General features: G+C 43.4%; 1 protein-coding gene across 1 annotated transcript in view; it reads left to right on the top strand.

Annotated features, from left to right (window-relative positions):
* The window catches only part of OCA2 (OCA2 melanosomal transmembrane protein), a 255,523-nt gene that overhangs the window by 193,593 nt on the left and 47,862 nt on the right, over window positions 1-14,068 (top strand). The window contains exons 20-21 of the mRNA XM_082658969.1: window positions 4,301-4,360; window positions 4,999-5,103. Of these exons, the coding sequence (XP_082515095.1) occupies window positions 4,301-4,360; window positions 4,999-5,103 (165 nt within the window). The remainder of the gene's footprint in view (window positions 1-4,300; window positions 4,361-4,998; window positions 5,104-14,068) is intronic.

Genomic DNA, 14,068 nt, shown 5'->3' with positions numbered 1-14,068 from the left:
TAGTTATTTCTACTATTTTATCTTCCAGGTCACTTATCCATTCTTCTGCCTCAGTTATTCTGCTATTGATTCCTTCCAGAGAATTTTTAATTTCATTTTTTGTGATGTTCACCTTTTTTTTATTTGCTCTTTAGTTCTTCTAGGTCCTTGTTGAACATTTCTTGTATTTTCTCCATTCTATTTCCAATATTTTTGATCAACTTTACTGTCATTACTCTAAATTTTTTTTCAAGTAAACTGCCTATTACCTCTTCATTTGTTTGGACTGGTGGGATTTTACTTTGCTCCTTCATCTGCTGTATTATTTCTCTGTCTTCTTATTTTGCTTAACTTACTGTGTTTGGGGTCTCCTTCTCACAGGCTGCAGGTTTGTAGTTCCTGTTGTTTGTGTGTCTGCACCCAGTGCATAAAATTGATTCTGTTGATTGTGTAGGCTTCCTGGTGGAGGGGATTGGTGCTGTGTTCTGGTGGATGTGGCTAGATCTTGCCTTTCTGGTGGCCAGGACCGTGTCTGGTGGTATTTTTTGGGGTGTCTGTGAATATATTATGATTTTAGGCAGTGTCCCTGCTAATGGGTGGGTTTGTGTTCCTGTCTTGGTAGTTCTTTGACATAGGGTGTCCAGCACTGTAGCTTGCTGGTCATTGACTGGAGCTGGGTCTTAACATTGAGGTGGAGATATCTGGTAGAGTTTTTGCCATTTGATATTTAATGGGCCCAGGCAGTCTCTGAGGCTCAGGCCTGATACCTGGCCAGAGCACCTAAACCCTGTTAGCCACCAGGCTCAAAAGTAAAGGGAGAATAAAAAATAAATTAATTAAAATTATTAAAATTTAAAATATTTAAAAAATTAAAAAGTAGTAAAAAAGAATGAAAGAAGAGAGCAACCAAACCAAAAAACAAATCCACCAATGATCACAAGTGCTAAAAACTATACAAAAAAAAAGACAGAAGCCTCGGACAAATGCAAAAGCAAAGCTATACTGACAAAATCACACAAAGAAGCATACACATACACACTGACAAAAAAAGAAAAAGGAGAAATATATATATATACATATATATATGTATGTAAAAGGAAGAGAGCAACCCAATCATTAAGCAAATCTACCAATTATAATAAACTCTAAATACTAAACTAAGATAAACATAAAAACAGAAACAAATTAGATGCAGAAAGCAAACCCCAAGTCTACATTTGCTCCCAAAGTCCACTGCCTCAATTTTGGGATAACTTGTTGTCTATTCAGGTGTTCCAGAGACGCTGGGTACATAGAGTTGATTGTGGAGATTTAATCTGCTGTTCCTGAGGCTGCTGGGAGATATTTCCCTTTCTCTTCTTTGTTCGCACAGCTCCTGGGGTTCAGCTTTGGATTTGGTTCAGCTTTGGATTTGGCCCCACCTTTGCATGTAGGTCATCTGAAGGCGTCTGTTCCCTGCCGGCCAGACAGGCAGGGTTAAAGTAGCACCTGATTAAGTGGCTCTGGCTCATTCAGGCTTGTGGGGAGGGATGGGTATGGAAGGCACGGCGAGCCCCTGGCTGTAGAGGCCGGCATGACGTTGCAACAGCCTGAGGCGTGCTGTGTGTTCTCCCAGGGAAGTTGTCCCTGGATCACGGGACCCTGGCAGTGGAATGCTGGACAGGCTCTGGGCAGGGGATGTGTGGATAGTGACCTGTGCCTGCACACAGGCTTCTTGGTGCCTGCAGCAGCAGCCTTAGTGTTCCAGCCTGTCTGTGGTATCTGTGCTGATAGCCATGGCTTGTGCCAGTCTCTGGAGGTTGTATAAGCGTTGCTCTGAATCTCCTCTCTTCATGCAATTGAAGAACAATTGTCTCTTGCCTCTTAGGCAGGCCCAGATTTTTTCCCGGACTCCCTCCCAGCTAGCTGTGGTGCACTAGCCCCCTTCAGGCTGTGTTTACACAGCCAACCCCCATCCTTTCCCTGGGATCTGACCTTCAAAGCCCAAGCCTCAGCTCCCAGCCCCAACCTGCCCCAGCCAGCGGGTGAGCAGCCAAGCCTCTTGAGCTGGTGAGTGCTGGTCGGCAACAGTCCTCTGTGCAGGAATCTCTCCACTTTGCCCTCTGCACCCCTGTTGCTGCTCTCTCCTCCCTGGCTCGGAATTGCCCCCCCACCCTGCCCAGCCCCCATCTCCATCAGTGAAGGGGCTTTGTAGTGTGTAGAAACTTTTCCTCCTTCACAGCTCCCTCCCAGAGGTTTGGGTCCCACCCATATTCTTTCGTTTCAGTTTTTTCTTTTCTCTTTTGCCCTACCCAGGTACATGGGGAGTTTCTTGCCTTTTGGGAAGTCTGAGGTCTTCTGCCAGAGTTCAGTAGGTGTTCTGTAGGAGTTGTTCCACATATAGATGTATTTGTGGGGAGTAAGGTGATCTCCACGTCTTACTTCTCCACCATCTTGAAGGCCTCCCTGACCTTGTATATTTTTATCTTCAATCTTTTTTTCTCCCTTATCTGAGTTGATTAAGGGTTATGTTAAATTTGATTTCCCACTTCTTGGCAGTTACATTATCTTTTAGTGGTTTACTCTAGAGATGACAGCTTATATTCTTAACTCATCAAGGGCAAACGTTAATTGTTACTTACACTCTTCAACTCTATTTTCTTTAAACAAAATTCCTCTACTATATCCAGTACCTGTGGATTCTCACTCTTGCATGTTGGTGGTATATCCAAATCTGTTTTGGTTATTTCTGCTCTTGTTCATGTTACTTGTCTTCTTGCATTCTTGATGACCCTAGATTATAATTTTGTTCCTTGATCTTAATCTGTGGGACTCTTGAGAGGTTACATTTGGGGTTCTTTCTTCCAGAAACTTCTTTTGTTTGCCTCTGCTGGTTGCCAGGGGATAATTTTTTCAGCCTGTTTCGAGGCTGTCAGTGCAGTGTGAGAATCCCTGTTGCAGCCTACAACCTTGCTGCTGCTCACACCTCAGTGCTCTGACTTCAGCCCTTGGTTGGCATCAAGCTCAAGGCAATTTCATCCTTCCTTGCCATTCAAGTCTGCAGCTCCCAGCCAGCTGCAAGAAATATTTTCATGGGAAGGGAGATTCCTTGGAAAACATTACATTGTCTTGCTAATCCAGTAATGCCCTAAAAGTGTGTTTTATCCAGGGTCTATTTATTTAGCTGCAGAAGGGACCTTAAGACCTCCTAGTCCCTCATTTTGAAAAAAGTAGTGGCATTGATTTATTGTATTTGTCTAATTTCAGTGGAACAGGGATGTCAGATCATTGCTGAACCAGCTTTTTGCAACTAGTCACTGCAACAGAAGGATAATTATGTTTCATATTGTGAGGGATTTACATCGTATTATACAATCATCTTTTCGCTATATAAATTGATGGAGGAGACAAGTGATGCATATAATCTTCAGCTACATATAAACTTTAGTTTGCTGAAGTGTAGAGTATATATTATATATTTACAACTTTAGATTTGATAGAATTAGATGTTACATAGTTATCTCATTTGTCATTTTATAAAGGAGTATCTATTGGCTATTTGTATTTTCCTCATGTCTTGACTTTCTTTTTTAAACATAGTCAAGCTGATGTTTTCAGTATTTGTAATCATTCATTATGATGACATCACAGTGAAAAGGCCACATTTGAGAAGTGCTAGGTAGCTATGTCACCCCCATGTCTGGTTCCCTCTCGGTGCTTCCTGTCTGGGATCTGTCATGGACAGCAGAAGATCTCCTCCTCAGCTGGAACAAAGTGGGAAGACTGAGCAGAATGGCTCCTGAACTTATGTCTCCATCTAATCTTCTTTCCTACCTTTCTCTGGACACAATTTTTGGAATCTGTCTAGTACTATGAAAATAGTACATGCTTCAGTTAAATAGACGTTTCTTTGAAAGTTATGAAAACCATGCATTTTCTTTATATACTTCTGAAACTCTGTGATGCTTAGCTTTAAAAAGGAATTTGAAATGAAACTTACTTGCAAGACATTCTATACGGAGAGACATTTCATTACGTACAGGTGAACAGTACTCCTATACAGTGATCTTAAAATAAAGAAATGGCCTTCCATCCAAATGTAAATTTAACATGGATATTAACTCAAATTAATGAGAAGTTCCTGCCTCTGCTACTGTGCTCTTCTCAATGAATCTTCAGTGTGCATATAAGATAGTAAATTATTTATAGACTGTGTGTTTGATCTTTTATAAAAAAAATGAGAGCGCCATGTTCACTTATTCTCATTTTAAAGACATGTTTTTAAAAATTTGATATATTCTCAGTTTTAAACTGATTCTTATCATACCTCTATTTCTTCTAGGCATTGGCACATCTCCACTTAATAGAGTATGTTGGAGAACAGACTGCTTTGCTAATAAAGGTACATTAAATACTGCAATATAATGTGCTCCAGCCACTATTCCTTTGATTTTTTTTTAAATTGGCAAGAATAGGTCACATTAATTATATTAAAAAGTATATCAGGGAACCTATTTTATCTTGTGTAGCTAAGAGATGAAAAGAGACTTTTTCAAAGAATATATAATTACAGATGCTTGCAATTTTGCTATTAGCCTTTAGTTAAAAACTTTCTGGGAAGGAGAGAATTGAGACAGCAGTCTCAGTAAGTGATGCACAGAGGTCGCAGCCTAGGGTCACCACACGGGAAGTGAGGTCAGTGTGACCAGTGTGTCACCTGGTGTCCCACCAGGAATGGGAACACTGGACCTGCTGCCCCCCACCCCGTCCCAGCCCCCAAGGGTTGGTTGGCTTGAGCATGATTGGGAGTCACTCCTCTCAGTTACTTGTAGACCCTGGTCCAGGCTCCTGGTAGGGGTCGGGAAAGCCCAGTTGGTCCTGTTTGCACACCTGGGTCTCCCTTGCTCTCCTTGTGTGGAAGAGGAAGGACCAAGAGCCCTGTGGTCCCTTCTGAGTCTCACATGTCCTAGCATCAGATCCTCAGTGCGTATGATCTATGTAGCTATGGTACACTGCCCTGCTCTTATCTGTTCCTTCCAGATGGTCCCAGAAGATCAGCGCCTTGCAGCTGCCATCATCTTGGTGGTCTGGGTCTCAGCCATCGCATCGTCCCTGATTGACAACATACCATTCACTGCTACCATGGTGAGTCACAGTCTCCTCCATGTGATGAGGGCCCAGGTTTCACCTGCACACAACCTGGACTCACCCTTCCTTCCAGAAGAAGCAGAGAATGAGCCCTGTCCCTTTACTGCACTCACAGTTTAAGGGGACAGATGTGATTGATCCCAGGCAGCAGCTGGGAGCTGAGGCCTACAGCTGCTGTGGTCAGTGAATCCCAGGATGGCTGGTTGTTTCAGGATCAGTCCAACTGCGAGCTGCCACCTCTCATGGAAAAGACAGTCTTTCTTTCTTTCTTTTTTCAAAGAAAATTGGAAGACACCAAAGACAGAGGCTGGTTGAAGGTGTTCATCCTTTATTCCTGACAAATGCAGAAGCTATTCTAACTGGCTGGGGTAGCTTCTGGTGCTATGGCCTGGATAAGATTTTGAATTCTCTGTGTGATCTTGACCCAAGTCAAGATTAGGGGGTCCATATTAGAGGACTTTTACAGGGCTGTTCCTGCTGTGTCTTCTGACGTCACTGATTGCTCAACTTAGGGCAGAATTGTGAATGCCTGGTATGACAGCATAAAGGTGGGAACAGGAACCTCGGGTCCTGTCACAGCACCTGGTATCCCAGGTGTGATGGGCATGCATGAACACTCCTCATGGCTGGATTCTCAATAGAGGAGACTTATCTCTTGTTCTTGTGACCTTGAGGGCCACTCCTCTCACACAGGACCTTAGGGTGACTGGGGCTCTATGTCACCATGCATTGCCTGGAATCACAGTGTCTGCTGCATTGGTGCTCCAGTTACCTAGCTATTGTCCTTCCAGGGTCTGCGTTTGGTAATTCTGAGTTAATTCTGTGGCTATCATTATTTCTTCATGAAGCCCTGAGTTAGAAGAGTCATCTGGATGTTGTTGAATGTGCTGTTACTGCTCAGCAGGTGCTGTCATTACTGTGGTCCTGCAGAGGGCCAGGGGCAGCAGCACCTCTCAGGCAGGCTAAAGCGGCAGAGCCCTGGGCTTCTGAGATGCCAGGTCAGCTTGCGTGTGAATCCCTTTCTTAGTTGAAATAGATTCTGTAGAAGACCCCGTGCATCTGAACCCTATGTAGCTGAAGCCCAGAGACTTTCATCAGCAAACCTTTCTGTGCTTCCTTGAGGCCCTGCATGCTCACAGCTGATGCAGTCTACCTTCTCGGGGGCTTCCAGGTTTCAGGACCCAGACCCTCTCTTGGACTGAACAAAATGGTCCCTATTGTTGAAAATTTAGATTCCTCTACTTTCTAAAAATATGACAATTTTGGTATTTTTGGTATTTTTGGTATTTTTGGTATTTTGGTATTTTTCTTCCCCAAATATTAATAATTACTCAAAATTTAAATTTAAAAAATACATCAAAGGAATCACAGAGGGTAGGATAACAAATATCAGTACACTTACCACCCAAAATGAGGAAAGTTTTATTCCCTCTGCCTCAGGTTTTCTTGTTTGTTTTGTTTTTAAGAAATAAAACATTATAGAGGAATGTAACATTCTCTGTTCCTTCCCTCAACCCCAGTATCATTCTCTCCTTACCTTTCCTGAGGGAGCTACCTTCATAAATCTGGGGCATATCACTGTGGAAGGGATTAAAAGAAAGATCTTAGTTTGTGTGAGTCAACATGGTATGGAAACTAACTCCTGAGAAACCAAAACAGCAGCTGCATGGCATGGAGCTTCCTGCAGCCCACAGATCTCTGCCACCTGAATTTACCATGTCAGCACATGATATCCACTATGGCTGCATCAGAAGAGGGCCACTTGGGTTTCTGCCTTAGTCTGGAAGTGGCATCAGAAGCGACCTGTCACAGTCCTTGGGTGAGAAGTGGACACATGGCCCTGTCCAGATGCAGGGTCCTGGGAAGTATGCAGCACAGAGAGCTGGGCAGACACTTAGGTCTGCACCACTGTCCCTTGCTCCCTTCCTCCCTTCTTTTCACTTGGCTGTCTTTTTTGCCACTTCTTTCTCATTTTTGTGGCGTTCAGGGGATGTGGTCTGTAGGATTTCATACTTAGACACCCCTTTGACCTAGTATGTGGCCAGTTTGCCCCATGTGAGAGCAGAATTCTGCACATGCCCACATGTACAAGCACATTGACTGTACTGTTAGAGCTTCTTTAGATTCACTCCTTCTTTCTCTAATCAATCAATTCTGATAGAGCAAATCACTTTACTGGTTTATCTATTTCAACAGACAATTCAATACATTTTTATGAGTACTATGCAGTCAGATTAGGCATTAGAGGTTCATTATCTGTATCTCTTCAGGATGGTGGTTTCTTTCACACTGTGTAAGGTCTCTCTTCATCTCTGCTCTGAGCTTCTGCCTGGTTTATCTTTTTCCAATTCTTTATTTTCTACCTTTTTTTAAATTGTTTTTTAAATTCTTTTTTAGTTGTATTTTTTAAAACAACATGCAAATGGATTTTTAAAATTCCAAGCAGATCATCTCTGTTAAGAGAATAGTTTTGAAACTGCTAGGTGGCATTTCAGGGGGCTCTGAGGAGCTCAGAAAGCACAGAAAGAATTCAGTGAGAGACAAAGTGATAGATGAGAAGTGATTTATTATAATAGGATGCTTGTGAGGCTTACAAGAGGGTGCTGCACCCAAGAACTTAGTGGGCTCCAGTTTTATAATTAAAGGAAAAGTGGGAAGGGGGACAAGACCATCTTCTTCCTCATTCTTGAGTAGACATCAAACTTCCATCATCAGCTCTTCCTCCAGGTTGGGCAGGGGAGTTTTCTTGTCCCTACATGTTCAGGCCAGGACTGTCATGGTGCAATGGAAATGAGCAAAAAGGCAGTAACATATGTTAAAAATTGTAAATCATCTCAGGTTTTAGTATAATGTCACCTTTTCCTTATATTTTTGTTTATAGTGTGTGCAATGGAGAATGTCCTAAGAATTCTTAACTTACTGAGCTCACTGGGCAGGATGTGGGTCTCATGCCACCATTGTTTTATTGTTTTGGGGCATGTCTCATGTTTCTGTTGTGTGGTTTTGTTGCTAAGCTTGGTTTTGTGGTTAAGCAAACCTGCTTTCTTGAGTGATCATTAATTTACAGAAGTCTCCCATACTTTTTCTTTACTTACAATCTCCTAATAGGATTAACTATTTAATTACCTACATTGTCCCTTTACTCTTTCCCTTTTGGTTAACATGTTTAAATGTATTGTGTTGACTGACAGACTTGAGTTTATTTCTACTATTTTATTAAGGTTTTGCATTTATTATGCTTTTTCTTTTCTGATTCTTTTTTCCCTGTTATTTTCTGATTTCTCTTTGATTGATAACTCTCATCCTCCAACTGGCTTGGATGGTGCTGATTTTATTCCTAAGTCTTTTAGTTGGGATCTTTCTATCTGTAATGCACATGGTTGTATCTGCATTTCAAACAACAGTTGCAATCAACATGAGAAATAAAATATTGCCTGCCAAATATCAGTAAACAAAGGATGCCACAGTCATCAGCAATTGCAGCCACCTCCAATGGTGAGCCAGTGAACCCTGAGGGGATTCAGGAAGGAAACAAAGAATGCCTGCCATCTAGCAGCCATCAGACTGCACAAGGGTGAGCCCTGAGGGAACTCAGGAAGTGAAAACACAGGATACTAGCCCCAAATGCCTGAGGTGCATATCAAAGGAATGATTTCAATGAGCCCAGACTCTTGCACCTTCCCATACATGGAAAAGCGCTAAATTCCTTAACTTGAGATATTTGTTTTCTTTCATTAACAATAATTTTTAGACATTCAGACTACCTGCCCTTTGTTGTAAAACTCCTATATATCCTGGTCCCCCCCACCCCCGCCTCTTTGGAGCAGTTTTCTCAGGGTTATTTGAGATACTGCCTCCTGGGCTTGAATTCCTAAGAATATCCACCAAATAAAACATAACTCTCAACTTTTAGGTTGTGTAATTTTTTTCAGTCGACAAACAGAACCTACTTTAGTTAGTTTAAGAGGATTAGGAGTTTATCTAAGAATAGTGTACAGTTCATGGATTTTCTGAAGGACAGCCTGAGTGGGGTTTGCCCCATGAAGGCCCCAACTTCTGCTGCTTTGCCTGGGTTCCCTCTCCCAATGTTGGATGCTGAGTACCTGGGCCTTTGTCACTCTACCTTGAGCACACCTTGTCACATTTCTCCAAATTCTCCAAGCCTGATTCTCAAGTAGAAGTGTCTGATTTGGAGGAGCCCATGTCACATGCCTGTTCTAGCTACAAAGGGTATGGGGAAAGTGAGTTTCCAGCTTCTGCACTGGGGAGCCAGAGCTCATGAAACAGAGTTCCTCAAACATAGGAGTTCCTCAGAGCCTGCTTCAATACTTACTTAAATGCCTTCTCTGCAATGCTTTCTGTACTTCCTGTGCAAGGCCTTGATTGTCCTCTGGGGTCCTATAACACTTTACACATAACTCCAGTAAGGTAGTCCTTAAACTGATTGTCAAGACATGTCTGCAGCTGCATTCCCTTATTTACTAGCATTGTGCCTGGCACAAAGAAGATAGTTAACAAGTGTTTGTATGAATAAAGAGGTAAGTAAACCACAGTAGATTAATTTTTCCAAAGTAACTCTTCCTTCACATCACCCTTGGCTTATCATCCTCCAGCAACATTCTGTTACTCTCACTGAGGGAATTGGGCACCTCAGTGCTCGCTGTGTTTCTGAGAGTCATAGAAAATATTGCTGCACCATCTCTCTACCAGACCTCCCTACCATCTGAGACATACCCTCCTCTCCAGTTGGGCTGGTGCCACTTTCCTTAGCATGATACTGGGCATCTTTCTTGTGCCTTTGCCTACAATATTCTTTGCTGCTGGTAACAGCCATTCCCCTCAACTCTCTCTTCCCTTTTCCTGAGAGCTGGTCTCACCAACATAGAGCCCTCTATGTTCCCCCAGTGGGAGGCTGTCCCTTCTCTGTATTCTTCTTCCCTGTGGCAGCTACTATCACTGCTGGCTGGAGACATCAGATGCTGGTCAAATGCATCAGCACTGGGAATCTCTGGTGTGCCCTGAGAAGACCCTGGGAATAGATGGATATTATGAATGCATTAGCATTGGAGACACTGCCAAAGTTGGCAGATGTGAAGCCAAATCTGGCCTCCGTATTCCAACACCAAATTAAATCTAGAGACAGAGTTTTGGGTGAAGTGGGAAAGAAAAGCTTTATTGACTTGCCAGGCAAAGGGGACCACAGCAGGCTAATGCCCTCAAAACTGTGTGTCCAACCTGGGGGGAAGGGTGGTTTGTGAGGAGTTTTATAGTCCAGGGTGGGGTTGCTGATAAGGATCAGAATGCGTGCAGGGCCCACATTCCTTCAATCCAGAGATCATCTGGCATCAGGTAATGATGGGTGAATTGTGACCTTCTCTGGAATGAAGAGTGCTTCACCAAGAAGTTAACATCTTCCATTTGGTGGGGGTTTCAGTTTGGCAGAAGAGCTCAAAGATATTGCATGTGTATCCCTTGAGGGGGAACCAGGACCCTGCCCCAAGGCTGCACTATTGTTTCTTGACTGCTCCTCCCTTATCACTGCATCCCCTCCTTTCCCTGATTAGCAACTGTTTGAACCTGACCTTTGGAACTCAGGGAAGGGGACACAGAAAGGCTTTTGTCCCCAGGAGCCCCACAGGGTTCTGCTCAGTTTCAGATGTTCTGTTTCCCTTGGACCTTCCTTCCTGACCACCAGCCTGTGGGCTGCAGGTGCTCATAATCTTTCCTTCCTTGCTGCCTGCCCTGTGGATATGGGGCTTCCTCAATTTCAGCCCTGCAATTGTCCTCATAAAAAATCCATATGTATGTAGATATCTTCCCTGCTTCTGGCCTCTGACAGATGCAATGACATGAATGGGTCCTGGGGAAGTGATTTAGGTTTCCTGCCTGGATAGGATAACTCCTGCACATTTCACAACCCTTCTCCCAACCAGGAGCATCTTCACTCTGCACGCCTGAGAAACCCTCTAAACTTGGAGTGTGTGGAAGGAAGGGGGACTATGGCTCTTTTCTGAGATCTTGGCAGTCATTTGTGTCCCTCTGAACCTCTGGCCTCATCCTTTGCATTCCAGAATTTTTGTGGTCTGGCCTGGCTTGCATGGACCTACAGAGCTCGGGCATTTCTAGAAAGGTAGTGCCCCTTCTACTCTATGAGGTCTAGTTTCTTGTACTGTTTCTGAGGCCAGCTCCAACCAAATGTCCCTTAGAGTACCTGCTCCTCACTGTACACTCCTGGGGAGAGCTGCTCAGGGTTTGTCTGCTCTGTGTATTTTTACTTTGGTGAGATTCCCATATTCTCAGTTTTCCTGTTTTCCTGGGGGACTAAACAAGGAGACCCAAGAATGTCCTGTAGAAATACTGTCAGGTCAATCCAAGGGTAGAGATAGGTTTGCCTGCCCGTGGCCATCAGACGTGAAGAGAAAACACAGGAACAGTGACTGGGGTCCCTGCTGCCAGGCTTGCAGAGCTGCCTGTGTTTGAGCTCAACCTCATTCTGCTGTAAGAACACAGCTCTGGCCAGTATCATTCTCCAGGTCAACAGGGAAAAAATTCATGAGATTTAACAGCGTTGAAATCTTATTTAAAAAGGTTAGAAAGGGCTTCCCTGGTGGCACAGTGGTTGAGAGTCTGCCTGCCGATGCAGGGGACGCAGGTTCTTGCCCCAGTCTGGGAGGATCCCACATGCCACAGAGCGGCTGGGCCCGTGAGCCATGGCCACTGAGCCTGCGCCTCCAGAGCCTGTGCTCCACAACGGGAGAGGCCACAACAGTGAGAGGCCCACGTACCGCAAAAAAAAAAAAAAAAAAAAAAAGGTTAGAAAACTGCCAGTTGCTGTCACCATTTCCAATGAGTAGAAGTGCTGGCCAATTCCTCAGTGGGAGACTTAGGCTGTGCCTGAAAAGGATGTGAAGCACCTACTCAGAAAGTTCTTTCTGTTAAAAAATTATGAGCATTATTCTAAGGAAGTGAGTTAGAGAGACAAAAGGTCATGTCTTCTTGGGTGGTGTCTTCTCTCCAGAGTGTGCCTTTAGTTTGAAGGTGTTCCTCTGGTATTCACATTGTCAACTGTGAGCTGAGAATAGCAGGTAGGAAGCATTTCACATTTGTTCATGATATTTCTCTTCCAGTGATCAGAGAAGAACACCAAAAAATTCAGGAAATGCCAGAGACTTTGTTTATAACTGGCAGGATCATTTTCTTGAACTTTTGCTTATCTTATAATGTCCAGAGTGGAAAGAACTAGAATGGATGAGTTTATCTATCCAAGTCATCTGGACAGGGCTTCAGTGAAAATTCCAACATGAGCATGGGCAGATTATGGGAGAGCACCCCATGGCTTTTTTGAAATTAGATTTGCTCTTTTAAATTTTCCTAATCCCCCTGCCTGGGTCCTCCCCTTCATTTTGAGCTTTGCTTACCTTAAATGGTGACACTACTAAACACACTATTAAATCAATTTAATATTTATATTCCATCAATGAATATTCCATCTGTGGAGGCAGAACAGAGAGGGAGACTTTGAAGCAGGAAGCTTGAAGCCTCCTCTCCCCTCTCACCCCATGTACCAGTGTTAATTCCATACTTACTTGGAGCAGAGGCAGAGGGAGGAACTGGTATGGTGGATAGTGGCTCTTCATCAATTGGTATGGAAATATTCCAATATTTTAACAAATATTTCCATATAAGGAAATCCTTCTGATGTCTGCCCACCTCTCCTTCTTTCCTCTTCTCCCATCTGCAGTTGACAGGGAGCTGTGGAAGCTACATGTGACCTTAGATCTGCTTCTGTGGGCAGCTATTTTAGGCTTCCCAGTACACCACCCTAGAGACTGTACTGGAAAATGAAAATACACTGCTAATGACTGAAAATTCCCTGACAGTCTTTCTCAATGTAAACCTATCTTTTCAGCCTCATTTGCTTGAACAGGAAGAATTCTCAGACAATATTCAAGTTAAAATATGATTATTCCTGTCCAGGATGTTCAATTCAAAGAATGGTAATTTATGCATAATTTTGTGGGTTTTCTCTAACTGACTTCTTCATCATTATCTGAATTATCATTCAGCCTCTATGTGGAAATCATTTTTCATGGCTGGTTTGTTCTCATGCATCCTTTTTCTCTGGGTTTCTTTGTCCTCCCCACCACCTGCCCCACTGGAAGTGTTAGGGCAGAGGGCAGACTGCTGTAATCCCTGACAAACAAAAGCACCCTTTAGGGTAGTAAAAGCGAGAAGTATTTCACATTCACTTTAGCTTTTATGTAATCTCATTTCTACTTTAACTCATCCTTTCCTAAAATATCCAGGAACAAAATAATGTAGAGGGTTGAAATCTGGTCCAGTGAATTGCAAGTAGGTTTAATAACATGAGCATATGTAGGAATTAACAGCTCAGGTCTGGAGGAGGTAGGTCTGGACTTGAATTCCAGCTCCACCATTGTGCAAACTAAGAAGGTCAGAATCAGAGAAGGAGAAGTGACAGCAGAACAATTAATTGGCAGGACTCCAGCAGCTTGTTCACTGTGGTCTTGGCAAGCTGTGTTAGTTGCAGTTTTGCCCACTTGGGGTCTGTGCCCAGCTTCTCTGGTGGGGGAGGGTGGCCTTGGGGGCCCTGCAGTGCCCAGGCTGATAGTTGTTCACCTTCCGTTCCCAAGTCCTGTCCACTACACCTCCGGATCCTAGCTCCACGGCACCCCACAAAAACAAGTCTCACGTTTGGGGTTCCAACAAGCTGAGAGAAAACTGATCACAGCACATCCCATAGACATAGTACAACAAACAATAAATTATAAGAATACTCAGAGATTTAAGCACTAAACAAAAAAAATAGCTTCTGGAACTAAAACCCATAACTTTTAAGCTAAAAATATTGAATAATGAATTGAAGAAGAAAAAAGTCACTGTTAGGCCTGAGTTAGTGAGTTTGAAGCCAGTGAGAGAGGTATCTAAAAAGTACAGAGCA

Source organism: Grampus griseus (genome assembly GCF_964374135.1).
Source record: "Grampus griseus genome assembly, chromosome: 7".
In the NCBI taxonomy this organism is placed as follows: Eukaryota; Metazoa; Chordata; class Mammalia; order Artiodactyla; family Delphinidae; genus Grampus; species Grampus griseus.
The sequence above is the reverse complement of the archived record's forward strand: the minus strand, read 5'-3'. Positions and strand labels throughout refer to the sequence as shown.